Genomic DNA, 13,658 nt, shown 5'->3' on the forward strand with positions numbered 1-13,658 from the left:
TTTTTAAGATATTCTAAATAAGGATAACAATAATTGTAATAATAAGTAGTATAATGAAAATAAAATAAGAATGAGGGAATTTCAAATTTTTCAATACAAACTAAATAGAAGCATAGTATTGTATGAGCGATGTTAAATGAATTTACTGTCATCGAATCACAGAACATATAAGTGTCATAGAACACATAAGTAGTAGATGACGTTCTATATCAGACATAAGCAACTCGTGGCGGTACATTGCTATGATAAATCTACTTAGCCCGTGTATCATCCACACAATTATACTAACTAACATTTTTCTTGAAAAAGATGGTACAAATTAACAATTATTTTTGTACGATATTAATAAGAAATTACAATATATGTATGTATGTATATAAGAATGCATGCTGGTAAATATGGCTTTTGTGCATCGCAAAGCATTTTATAATATGATATCGCCATGAGTTTGTAAATCGTGAGGTGCAGGATGACACTTATTGTTTATGTATATAATAGAAAAACACACTACAGAAAGAATTTAGCCAGACATGAATATTATATACGCAGAAGTAAGAATGTTAACTAATGTTCTCTGAATTAGAAATTTAGTTGGTAATAGTACTTTAAACACACGAGGGAAAATATTACTTTCAAAACTAAAACGTGGAATAAATATGTCAGTCACTTGTCTCACAGGAATGTACAGGTAACAGAACGAGGATGTATTGGTGAGCCACAGTTAAATTAGAAAGTAATACATAGGAATGAGTAAAGCAGTTAGATTGATTTAAGGGAGCAAATTTGCGAGTTACCTTCGCCACGGCCAAGCCTGCAGCAGCTACACGACAGCTCCTTTCACAGCCCAGCACTGCATGCAAAAGAGATCCTAATCGCGGTTCTATCGCGATCAGAGCAGAAGACGTTCGCAAGGCGGACGCTACTCGTTCTAAACCTCTGACACGAGCACGCCAGTCGTCCTGTAATCGTTTTCTCATTTTATATAATTCCATCTAACCTTGTCTATTTCTTTAATTATTTCTTTATATTTAATGAATTCTCTGTTTACTATCAATTCTTACAGGATTACTTTAATACGAAGAACATCACTTTAACAATGAATACGAGAAGGAAATATAAGAACAAAGAATAGGATTTTATATAAATATCCTACTTCAGAAATAATTTAGAAGACACTACTTCTTCTTTAATATTTATATATTAAACATTTCATATTTTTACATCTACATTTCTATTTATGAATATAGTGCACATTTATATTTGACATTTACTAGTTGGAAATATTTTACCTATTGATTTGATTCACATATTTCTTAATTTATGACACTATGAGAATCTTTCTGTCATACATTATTTGATCGTCTTGTCTAACTTGATCTTCTAATAAGATAAAAAATTTAATATGTTTGATTATATGTGAAGAATGAATATACTATATATGGTCTATGGTCTGTTATTGACGACATAATTGACTTATTTTTTCCTGAAGAACCGCTCTTTTCTTTGTTATATCATCAATGACAAACTAACTTTTGTGTTGTCAGAACGCTCGTATGGAAAATATCATCTATACGCAAATCCGTTGGTCAAGAATCAGCAGTCGTCGAGTGAACATTATCGATCGTTGCAGCAAGTCTGAATGCAATGCACTTGGAACATCTGCATTCACTTTTCGATTCGGTTCTATTTACACGGAAATGATCAATATTATCGACTTTACATAGTTCCATTGAACCTGTGGAAGATTGCGGAACTACGTAAAGTTTGACTACTACATAAATCTGCCCATTTGATATTTATATCTTAATCCCTCTTTCTAAATTATTAAATTAATGATTGAAATTCCTGAAGTTATCAATTTTTAATTTCATACTCTGTCTGAATTTTACTCTATATAATCATGTTCTTTAAATATATTCTTCTTTCTCACACTTTTAAACGCATCTTGATTACGCGTATTTAGGTATATCGAAACGAAGCATAACATCAATTGCATTTCGCCGCAACGAATTTCAAGATTCCCCGTAAAATCCGATTCATCGTAGAACTCTGAAATTGCCACCTAGATTTGCATATACACAGAAATGAAACTTTCGACGCGAAGCGACGTGTTGCACGCAACAACGTTCCTGATTATTTTCTTGTTACTCACGAGTCTTGTTTCCCTTGGCGGCGCATAATGTTGCGCGCAAGGAAATCTCTCTCGTTTTTCATCCGTAGAATATTCATATTAGCGCCGTCCAGACGCCTAAGGACTATTTCAATGGCGTCCAACCGGTAGAAAACGAAACAGCATGCATAATTCAGCCAGTGTTTCACTGCCACGAGGATGGGAACGTCGTCGAGAGGGGAATACTTGGTGGAAGTGCGATTAATCCAACTAATCGCGTAGTATGCTACGATTCTTTATGGATGTTAGGGGCGCTGGAGAAATTTTACGAGGAAAAAGGCGATAACGAGCAATAAAAACAACGTATTATTTGATGTATTCACATACTACTTGTAAATCAGAATCGTGATTTGAAACGTAAAAAATTGAACGTTTTGTTTTACGTATTCACAGGAATAGGCTGATTATGGGGCGATTATATATCAGTAGCCGACTATTTTGAAATGACAATTTGTTGTGTTTATCTCCAAATACGTATCATTTTATGTTAAATAAAAATCGATCATATATACATATAGAAACTGATTTCCTTTATACGAACAAGTTATTGTTTAGGATAGAATTATATGAACTTATAACTAAGCTCCTATTATTCATTCGTTAATCCTTTGAATATGGAGACTGAGTTTTTGAGACGTAAGGCAGGAATTCAGTCGCAACATACACCGAGAAAGGCGAAATTTTTTGTTAAGCGTATTTCTGAGAAAGTATATTGAAATAATTAAAACACTGAATTCCACTACATTAAACCAATGTCATTTATTCATTCATTTATTCGAAGTCATTTGTTTCCACACAATTAGAATATGAATCATTCGTTGCTTCATGTTTGCGTGTACTTTTCCCGACCTCTTTATTCTCCCAATTTTTCCTTTTTCAGGGTATAACAAAAAACAACTATAAAATAAACATATTTAAATAATATACGATTAACGGAACATGTAATTGTTGAATTAGCATTCACTTACATCTGGTTCAAATGAAATCTGCTGGAATTTATAGTTGATAAAATTTTCCGACCTTCTATAGGTGCTTACAGTATATCATGAGAGCAACTTTTTTAAGCGCCTTTAGACGCTAACAGTAATCAAAGGGTTAAAGTCGTACACGTGTGATACGCAATTGAAAGTCTGAGTCGAAATTATTGCTCAATCTTAGGACTTAAGTTATCAGAACGCCGGCTCCTATTATGTCGGAACTAATAAAAGCAGCTGGTTGTGATAGCTGGTAAACTCCATTATCGGAACTTGCCGATTGTCCGAACTGCCTTGTTCCCGATATATTCGGATAAACGAAATTCCACTGTATCATTTTCATTTTGTATTTACTATGCATTGTCAGAGCGATTATTAAAAAGATGATATTTGAAAACCGAATAAAAAAAGTCAAAAGTTAGATAAATAATTAATTCGTGTGTGAAAAGGAACCTCGCAACTTTACACTGAGTATTAGATATGTGACGTATGAAATCGATATTAAACGATTCTATCTGCTTTTCTACTTCTTATTACACGGTATGTAAGTGCGCGACATTCATGGAAAGGCATAGAGCGACCTTGAACTTCCACTGAATGAAAGAAAGATACTTTCACGGTCACGAGGAGCGCAACATTTTTTCACAATATCGATAATCGCGTAAAGCTATATTACTTTCTCTTTTAAGAGTGTATCAGTTTTAAATCACTGACATTAACAGATTATTGCACAAAACATACATGTATTACTTAACATATAAGTAATTAATAATATCGTATTATCGTAAAATAACAAAATTAACTACTCTTAGCTTTTTAATAAAACATTTAGCATTTTTTAATAAAACTTAAAAGACATCAACCTATAATAAAGAATAAATCAAAGATTACTTATACATATGTTACCTTTAGTTTGCAAATTATGTCTATTTTCAACGTGAAATATTACTCAGACATTAAACTATTTCTTTTTTCTTATCATCAAAAATACAAAAATCTTCAAATAGTGAAAATATAAGAATGTAAAAGACGATTTAAAAAGAGAATTCACAACTTTTGGTTCCTTCTAATCAAGTAATTTTCATAATTAACTCTGTTCTAGTAAAATTCCGTAAAGAATTTAAACGTTACACGATCTAATTTCGGTACGAGAATATATTTTTTTATCTACTCATCGATCTGACCATCGAAATACCTGAACCAAATTAGTATGCAACGGAGTCTCTTTCGTGCTGAAATGCCTTCAACTTAGCTCCAGGAACGGCTTTACTTGATAGCACCGGATATCTTTAATCTAGATTCTAGTGCAAATAAATGTTTATCAACGTAACCATACATTTTTCTTTATTTACTAACGCTTAAGCAACCTGTGTTGCGATAATAAGAATTTTTTTGTGACTCTAGATCTTGAACATAATCATGTTACTGTTAAGACAATATTTTGCTATACGTTTAAATAAAACATGTAGGAAAATATGTTATTGGCTTGGAGAATTCCAATGTAAAATTTTAAATTTCGACGTAAAGATACTTGGCACGGGTTTAGAGAGTTGCTAGATCCATCAGTGTCAGAACACAACACGAAACCGGTCAGTCAGCGTCTTGCCAGAAGGAAGAACGAATATTTACTTCATTCTTCTTTTAAATATTCTTTCCGCCTGTGAAATGACACGCAATTTTTACATAATATTTTTAGAAATCTTTTAATCAATCATTAAAAATAATCTTTGATCATCTTCGTGACAGTGTACAAAAAGCGTTTAGTGTTTAATAATTTTTTTTATCATATGACAATGAGTGAAATAATCTTTAAAGTTTAATAGTAATTCTTAGAATGAATAAACTTCACCATGTTTAGAAATCATAAAAGAATCACTATCCAAATTTTGAAATATGTTATTGGCTGTGGCTTGATCCTTTGCATCATAAAATCGTTACTCGTGGGAGATGAAAATAGAGAAATACCGAAGTTCAATGATCTGGAGAAATTACTGGTACGTGAATAAATTTAATAATTATAGACAAATTTGTCAAAACGAAATAAAAATAGAAAGAAAAGATTTTACTACGTTTCTATAATACGTATCAACTTCAAAATTGGTCATTTTAGATTACAACAGATGCGGAGAATTCAAAGCGGTTGCTGACAGTAAGAAACACGTGTCAAAAATATAATCTCGGAACGTACAAGAATCCTGATAAACCTTCTGCATTTAAACATCCACCAGCACCGCAATATAGTGTTTTTTACATTCTCAGGTTTGTAAATACAGTGAAATATTAATTTTAATTTAACATATTACTTACTAAAATATTAAACAATACTTAGAAATGCTATTTTCTAACTGCTACTTATTTACCTAAGACATTATATTGAATAATGCTTAAAAGTCTTAATCTTTCAATTACTTCATTTAATAGTAGTAATACATATTCCACGAAATTAAAAAATGAACATCACGATCAATTCAAATGAGTAATGAAGAGGAACGTTTCACGCATTGAAGAGAGTAGTGTTTAAATAGAATCGATCGTTGTGATTATTCTAACAATAACCCATTCAATTAGCAGCGTTATCTACATTATTTGCCACGCAGATCACGCGATCTTTCATACTGTCCAATTTACAAAGCCGGCAGTACAACGTGGATTTACAATTTATGTCTCCTAATGAACGTGAGGGAGGAGGAGTTAAGCAGTGGAAAGGAGCAGATATCGACCATCGCCAGAAAGGCGATACCGGAACTCGAGTTTCCAGAAGCGGACGAGGTATACTTCCATCTGTCATCGAACCTCTATTCGCGCAATTTTACTAATTACACGCTTAATATGTGTACAGTATATCAATAATTCTCAATTATATAACTAACAAAGTTAAACAGATACAAGATGTAACTATTAAGGCATAAATAGATACAAGACAATAGATATTTATTTATTATAATCGCGTCTCGCTAACTGACCACGGATAAGGACTTTGTCTTGTAAATTATCAACAGAGATACACCTTAGTAAATCCTTTATATCTTGCTTTTTTATTAAATTCCAGTGAAATATATCAAATATATCTCTGCATATTTTGCTCAAACTTCGTATAATGAATAGCTTCCTTAACATTAGAAAATACAATTCATATCTATTAACGATTGAACGAACGAGGGACGAAACAGAATTAAAAATTCGAACTCCGCAGCAGTATTAATTCCAGAAACTTGGTCTTAATCCCGCTCACTCTCTCAGAACTCAGTGATTTAAATTGTGATCAACAATGTAAAAAGAGACTAAACCCATGAAACTTACGCAGGCGCTAAGAGCGACGAAGAAACTACTGGTAGTAAGGCACCCATTTGAAAGATTGCTGAGCGCATATCGCGATAAGCTGGAAAACTCTGTGGCTGGAAGGGAACACGGGACACTTCACTTTTATCGGAAGTACGGCAGCAAGATTGTTGAAAAGTACCGTGGTAAGTCACGACAAGTTATCGACCGTGATGTACGTTATTCTTTGCTCGAGCACTGGGTTAATGGCGAGGCTTGTCACTCTCGTTTTTTAAGAGGCGAATTTCATACCGCCTGGAGAAGATCTGGTAATCAGACGAAACGGTGAACCTCCACCAGCGGGAATCGAGCCAACTTTCCGCGAATTTGTGCAATACTTAATTCACACTGATTTGGCAAATTATGGAGATGATCATTGGATGCCGTATTATTTATACTGCACGCCTTGTGCAATTGATTACGACATTCTTGCGAAGGTAGATCAATTGCATGATGTTATTATTACATTACAGAAATGTTCAAATATGTCAGAATGTCGTAAAATATAACGTTTTATAGGTAGAAACATTATGGCAGGATCAGATTTATACGATCCATAAGTTGCATCTTGAAGATGTGATTAAACCACGATGGCGACATAGTGGTGGTTATCAGAATGCATCGAAAATATATTTTGGTCAGTTGAACAGAGAACTGGTACAAAAGTTTTATGAAAAATTTAAGCTGGATTTCGAGCTTTTCGATTATTCGCCAGATGACTATTACCAATACGCAACAGCTTCTTAAAATTCCATAATAAATTTTTCTATAAAAACAAGATCTTCCGAATGATGATTTCTACCCTTGATCCATCCATTTTCCATCCCGTTATCATTAATTAAAACTTAGCTATTATTTCTCATAACCAACTGATTATATATTAAATATTTCTTCGAGGAATTTGATCAACGTTATAAAATTTATACAACTGCCTTTTCATACTTTTCAAGCTTAAACAGTAAATAGTAGTAGTAATGAATTTTAATGAAGGGAATAAATTTTTTAATGAAAAAGATTCGAAATGACTTTGACTCAATCCAGTTAATATATAATCTGATCGGTAGATTATACCTAAAGTAAGCGTCATACCACAGGATTTTCCTGTTATAACAACGAGTCGTTACAGAGCGTGTCAGCTTTTCGTTCCTTGGCCGTTAATTCGTCGAAAAGGGGAACCATCGACTTTAGGACAGATCTTTCTGATACATTACACCGAACTAGGTCAATCGATTTCCACGGCAAAAGTTCGTCGCGTGGTGTAACGTGATTTAAACGCCATCAATTAGAATCGCTTATGCGTGTATCGACTCTGTTTCTTTATCCAATTTTTTCCTCGCCTCTTTTTTCCCGAATTTCCGAATAGCTTTCGCGTGCAACTGTGCATATACTCGATGCATCGATCGATAAAAAATTCAGAACGGGCCCGTAGGCCATTAACGTAGACCATTGATTAACATAAAAGTCACGTAAATGAGCAACTAACGTCGAGTGCTTACGTTACGAGTGCCGTTCTTGTTGAGCATCGATTCTTCTAAGCTCTTGAAAGATATCCATTCTTATTATCCTTCTTACAGGATAGGTCGTGAAATAATTTTCATTATAAAAATTATATTATTTTAATCATGAGCGAAATTTTATTCCTATAAACTATATTTTAGAAATTAGTGTCTTTCTTTACAGAAACAGAGGAAATTCGCACATTCATTGTTTTGATATGTGCTTACGTACAAGAGAATTGACTAGATTCGAAGGAATTCAGCTATAATTTCGCGCGTGCATACGTATCTAGTATACAGAAAACTAGAAACCTGATTCGTGATGGAAATAATTAGTTCCATTACAATTAAGTATCTAGGTAAGTGGAGGAAAGAGAATTCGTGATGTAAATAATAAAAATTATTAGGTTTAAGTAGTATGTCCGCCAATGCTTGATAAAAGTTAATAGTATAAATAAAAATGAAATTATTTCTCTAAATTTCTACTAAATCTAATGCTCTAAATTAATTATAAAATTATATTTAATCACTACACCATACAGGATAAATAATTCAAGATATGTATACACATGCACGAATAAAATCCTTTATTGCAAAACTTACTTTATTATGCAGATCCTCTAACACTTCCTGGTCAACCAGTCCAAGTTCCTCCCAGCTTGGTTCTCCTGCTATAGATTCCATCTTGTCAACTCCATAAATAGTATTGCCACTTTTCTCAGCCACACTCGCACCCCCTTTATCGCGATCACTCCTCGACGTTCGTTCACAATCAACATTTCTCAACGACTCACGATCACCATTATCGTTCCTCGAACTACTCGTTATGCAACCTCTTAACTTCGTAAAATCTTTCTGCACAGTTTCATTCTCGTTCACCTTAATTTGATCTTGATTTATTCTCGAATAATTCTGTTCCATTTCGCTATTCTTCACCACAGAACCAAAGAAAGAATCAACTTCCTGGCAATTTCTTAAAGATTCACTTTCCTCTTCTGTATTCTTCTTCTGAACATTTTCGAATGTTTTATTTTCTAAATTACTTTTCCTATTAACATCTAATTTCTTATTTTGGGCTCCAAAATCGTCGGATTCTAATTTTGAGGTTTTAGAAATTGCGGGCTCCATTGTCAACGAAACATCTTGCTTTTCATTCTTCCATAAAATCTCATCTTCAGAACTTTCAGAATTATTATTCTTTACATTTAAATCCAAAATGACATTTTGAGCATTCTGGACCAACCTAATCTCTTCCTTCTTAACTTCTTCCACTTTCCCACCCATTTCAATAATCTTCATGCACTTAACGTCTCCATTCTGGTCCATATTATGTTTACCATCTTTATCCTCCGATCTACTCACGGTTTTCTTCTTCTTCAATTGCTCAAGAGCCTTAGCTCCGCTAAGCAATGGACTGTTAGTCCTAGTAAGAATACTCTTCTTAGGACTCAGATCAGCATTATACGTATACATTTCTCTTTTGGGGCTACTAGAAACGGATCTAGACGCTCTTCTAGGCTTGCCAGACTCTCTATGAGGACTACAGGGCTGAGAAGAAGGTCTAGGTCGAGTGATGGGCATTTTGGTAACTGGAGAAACCGGAAGTGGAATTTTAGTTTTAGGAGTAGATTCCAGAGACTCTGTATCATCACTATCTGGAGTTCTTAGTTTAACAATTTCGCCCCCAAAATGAACTCTTCTGGGCGTTTTTCTTTTATTAGGATCTTCCTTCCCTTCAGCTTCGCTTTTCACATCAATTCCAACTTCTTCTCCATCCTGCTCCTGTTCACTGTCATCTTTTTCTTCAAGAATAGTCATAGTGATGGCTGTTTCCTCGTTAAACTTAATCTCTGTTTCTAATACGATCCTAGCAGCAGGCATAGTCGTATTATTGACTTCGTCCTCCTCTTCAGCAATACCGGAAGTGTCACTATCGTTCTCCCATTTACCTTCCAAGTCTTTATTTTCCACTTTCTCCACGTTCTTAACACCTGTATCTTTCTTAGGACTTTTCTTAGCAGATTTTACATTGTAGATCTTGGACAAGATTTCAATATTTCTTTTCAGCTTGTTGTCGTAGTCCTCCAAGTAACTCTCGAATTCTGCTATGCCAACTGCGTCCCGGATCTTCATTAACGATTTTAATACAGCTTCCTGATGCGGTACCTGAGCTAAACGCGAGGCTAGGGCTATCGTCGCGTCCTTCACGAGTCGAGGATCGGGCAATGGGCTGTTGGTCGATGGAAATAGCAAGGAAGGCACGCTTAAGATCACACCGGTCGTCACATTAGTCTGGAAGGAGTCCCGTACCTCCGAACGGTTCAGCCCATCCTGAAGAATCTGCAAGAAAATGGTCGATGCAACTGCATTTAGACATCGATCCACGATAATACAAAGATAGTGGGGAGATTACAAGGTCAAGGATTGCTTGCGCATCACGGACTTGTCTGGCATGTTTGTCGAAAATTTTGAAAGCTGGAATCGGTAAAGATGATTGATGTAAAGAGAGAAAAGAGGATGGAATTAAATTTAATATTGTTATATAGCATCCACATACTAATTATGAACTAAATAAAGATCGTATCCGCATTGGAGCTTGTGGATAGCTTGCAAACAAAATACATTAATGTGCTGCCTCTTGAGCGAGTATTGTACACTGTTCTCTATTTGTACTACTAATATACATAATTCCCTTCTAATGAGTATGACAACACAATATGAACGCAGCTTAATGTTTTTGAGTTGTTTACGATAATCTAATAAAGAAAATGTAAAAGTTCGTAAAATTTCAAGATAAACAGAAATGAGTATTAAAATTGGAAATTGGAAAATATTCATACATTTTTAATAGTGTTATCTCTGTCGTGACTATGAATGAGAAAAACTCGGAAGGCGTCCAAGACGCCTTTACGAACGGCGGGCGCAGAGTGACCCAAATTATTGACCAGCTCGGGTACCACTGGTTGCATGACCTTGTCCACGATGTCAGCATTCAAAGTCGGTAACACGTCTATAAGCACACGAAGAGCGTGCTGGCGCACCTCCCATTCTGGATCACGCAGTCTCTCGGATATCTCCAGGAACGTCGAATGGGTATCCACTTCGCTTGGAAATTTTCGGGTGCGTACCTGTACAAGAATACATATAAGAGACGTTCAGTTGAGAACATATTAATTCTATAATTCTTGCTATATAATTAGTAATATAACTTCTAATTTCTTCTAGAACAATGTAAGAAATTCTAGTCCCTCTTATATTCATAAAAACAAAACATTTCCATTTGAAAACTACATGGAAAAAAGATGACAAGTACAATTTTATTGATTTTTTAAATCTCTTTAAATCGAAAGATGTGGCATATAAATGAATCTATAAAATTTATAATGTAGAATATATATATAATACTACAGCAATTTTTGATAAAATTAAATTTTAAATTGCTTATCATGCTTTCCCCTATGGTCTTCATTCGTAAACTAATTCTTCTCCAATTTTCTCGGCAGAAAATATCTTTATTCATTCATTAATTCTATTTCATCATCGCCAATCTCTGTTGCTCATCGGTAATCCATCAAATACAGAAGTCATTAATCAGATAGCACAACTATACAAACCACGTGTTCCCAGAGAGGAGTCAGTTGTATTGGTTGGCCGTTCGGTGAGGTCAATGTCATCTTTCGAGAGTGTCGTTGACGGTGAGCTCGACGAGTTGGGCTCTCAGGTGTTGAATAAAGATCGAGAGGAGAGGATCGTGCCGGAAGTGGCGAGGAATCCTTCTGGGGCTGCAGAGGCCCCGAATTCGTCGATCCTGTCATAGATAAAGTAAACTCCAGGCACTTGGACATACCACCGTTACGTCTCGTCTGAAGGAAACCATGGGTCCTTCATCGTCTTCCATGAGGATTGTTTTTCTGATTCTGGATCGTTCATCGAGTCACGCAAACGACAGGCCTGATAGACAGATTCGTTAGATATTTACTGTGGGCCAAGTAACGCTGTAACGCTAGTACACCTGTGATGTTCGATATATTCAATGACCTATATGCATGATGAAATGTTACAACATAATATTCTAAAATTCATTTATCAATTTTTAAATTATTTTTAAATAGCATTTTTAAATCAAGTGGAAATCATAATGATAGATGTGAATTAATATTTATCCAGTAATATTATTAATTTATATTAATGATCCATTCCGGTCCAAAATATATAATTCTTGTTTGTAATATAATTTTGTTGAATATTACAATTTTCTGTAAACCACGACAATAGAAGCAGTGGAATTGTACATATGTAAATGAATTATACAACTATAGCAGATGTGTAAAACTATCGTTTCCCTTCTCGAGATGCGTATACAATATATCCACTTGCATCGTTGACAATAGCTAATAAAAATGTTTTTACTGAGTATACTTGGACCTACAAGAACTTTGAATTAGTTAAAAGTATATAGCACGGAATTATATGTAAGTCCACGTGCGCACGTAATGGCTAAGCAGAAATTATCCACATCTAACATAGACTATGTTAACTCGTCCTTACTTTCAATCTCTAGTATACTGTATACATGTTCTTATAAATTATATTCCTCAAATTATAAAAAGTTTGAGAAAATAAATTATAATTTGATATTTTTTATCTATCATTCTATCTATCATTTTTTTCATTATTTTATTATTTATCATTGTCTTATTTTTTATAGTTTTCAAATAATTCATCCAGGCTTATTACGAATATTCATTCAATACCAATTAATATTTTAACGATTTTAACGGTAGATCTTGATTTCCATAATAGAAACTAAAGGATATTTCCTTCACTTCCGGCAGCAATTCTTACATACGAATGTATAAAATGATTGACATTGGTAAAGCTTTAACCGGTTAACCGCTAATACATCCCATTTCCGATTTCAGTTGCAGAATCAATCACCGTAGTCACGAAATCAGTTTTATTATTAATCGATACTCCTTTAATGTGTATTAAAACGCTTGTCTTTTCTCTAATAAGAAAATCAATAATTCATTACGAGATATATCAAACTTTTCTTATTAAAAATTGATTAATTTAACAATGATAATAAAATACAATTAAGTCTAAATATCATTTTAATGTTACATGGAATAAATTTGAGGGAATTACTTTCAAATTTAATTTTTTGTCAAATTTACGATAATGATCTTCTTTAAACAATAAAGATATTATGCAGAATTACAATAAAATTACAATTTTACAATATAAATCTATAATAATTTTATAATTCCACGAATATTTCCGCAGTATTTATGAATCATAGAAACGTGACGTTCCTAGTTGTTAAAAATCAGCCGTGTGATTTTCGTTTCGTAACAGTACGCCAACGAGCCACGTTATCCCAGCCCCTGTGGCAAATATTTTTTAAAAAAGAAATAAAGGGACGAAGTCGCAAAGTTTATCATCGGATCTCGCGACACGAACACCGCATAAAACTAGTACACACGAAAGCGATTGCATAATCCAAAGAAAACGTGCGTGCGTCTTGAGGAGTCGCAAAAGAAGAAAGGGGCCGTCCACTTGCAGCAATAAAGGATACATACATACATACTTTTCCAGCGCACTTAACCTCGCGTCAACCGTGATTTTTTCCTTATATATTTATTTTTCTTCTTTCTCATGTGCACGTTTGCTGAATTAACCTGCGTCATCAGGTTACAG

At 34.1% G+C, this 13,658-nt stretch overlaps 2 protein-coding genes across 3 annotated transcripts in view; one reads left to right on the plus strand and one right to left on the minus strand.

The window, feature by feature from the left end:
- The window catches only part of LOC100644438, a 29,822-nt gene that overhangs the window by 14,965 nt on the left and 1,199 nt on the right, over positions 1-13,658 (minus strand). The window contains exons 2-5 of one of the 2 annotated variants that reach the window (XM_012309397.3): positions 11,573-11,909; positions 10,799-11,086; positions 8,562-10,298; positions 795-959 (exon numbers count right to left, since the gene is read on the minus strand). In XM_012309397.3, the coding sequence (XP_012164787.2) occupies positions 795-959; positions 8,562-10,298; positions 10,799-11,086; positions 11,573-11,803 (2,421 nt within the window). In that variant the 5' untranslated portion in view covers positions 11,804-11,909. The remainder of the gene's footprint in view (positions 1-794; positions 960-8,561; positions 10,299-10,798; positions 11,087-11,572; positions 11,910-13,658) is intronic. The other variant, XM_048406840.1, reaches the window with a different exon arrangement.
- LOC100644556 (carbohydrate sulfotransferase 11) lies at positions 4,595-7,240 on the plus strand. Its single transcript, XM_003396113.3, has 6 exons — positions 4,595-5,138; positions 5,255-5,403; positions 5,742-5,913; positions 6,449-6,608; positions 6,700-6,899; positions 6,982-7,240. The coding sequence occupies exons 1-6, from the start codon at positions 4,995-4,997 to the stop codon at positions 7,207-7,209; spliced, it is 1,053 nt and encodes a 350-aa protein (XP_003396161.2). The 5' UTR covers positions 4,595-4,994; the 3' UTR covers positions 7,210-7,240.

The sequence above is a fragment of the Bombus terrestris genome, chromosome 6, assembly GCF_910591885.1.
Source record: "Bombus terrestris chromosome 6, iyBomTerr1.2, whole genome shotgun sequence".
NCBI lineage: Eukaryota > Metazoa > Arthropoda > Insecta > Hymenoptera > Apidae > Bombus > Bombus terrestris.

Excerpts from the sequence above, each read along its gene's own strand:
- LOC100644556 (XM_003396113.3), top strand. The coding sequence starts at position 4,995 with ATGTTTAGAAATCATAAAAGAATCACTATCCAAATTTTGAAATATGTT. Across the intron at positions 5,404-5,741 it reads AGTGTTTTTTACATTCTCAG|ATCACGCGATCTTTCATACT; the intron begins GTTTGTAAATAC and ends TTTGCCACGCAG. Across the intron at positions 5,914-6,448 it reads AGTTTCCAGAAGCGGACGAG|GCGCTAAGAGCGACGAAGAA; the intron begins GTATACTTCCAT and ends AAACTTACGCAG.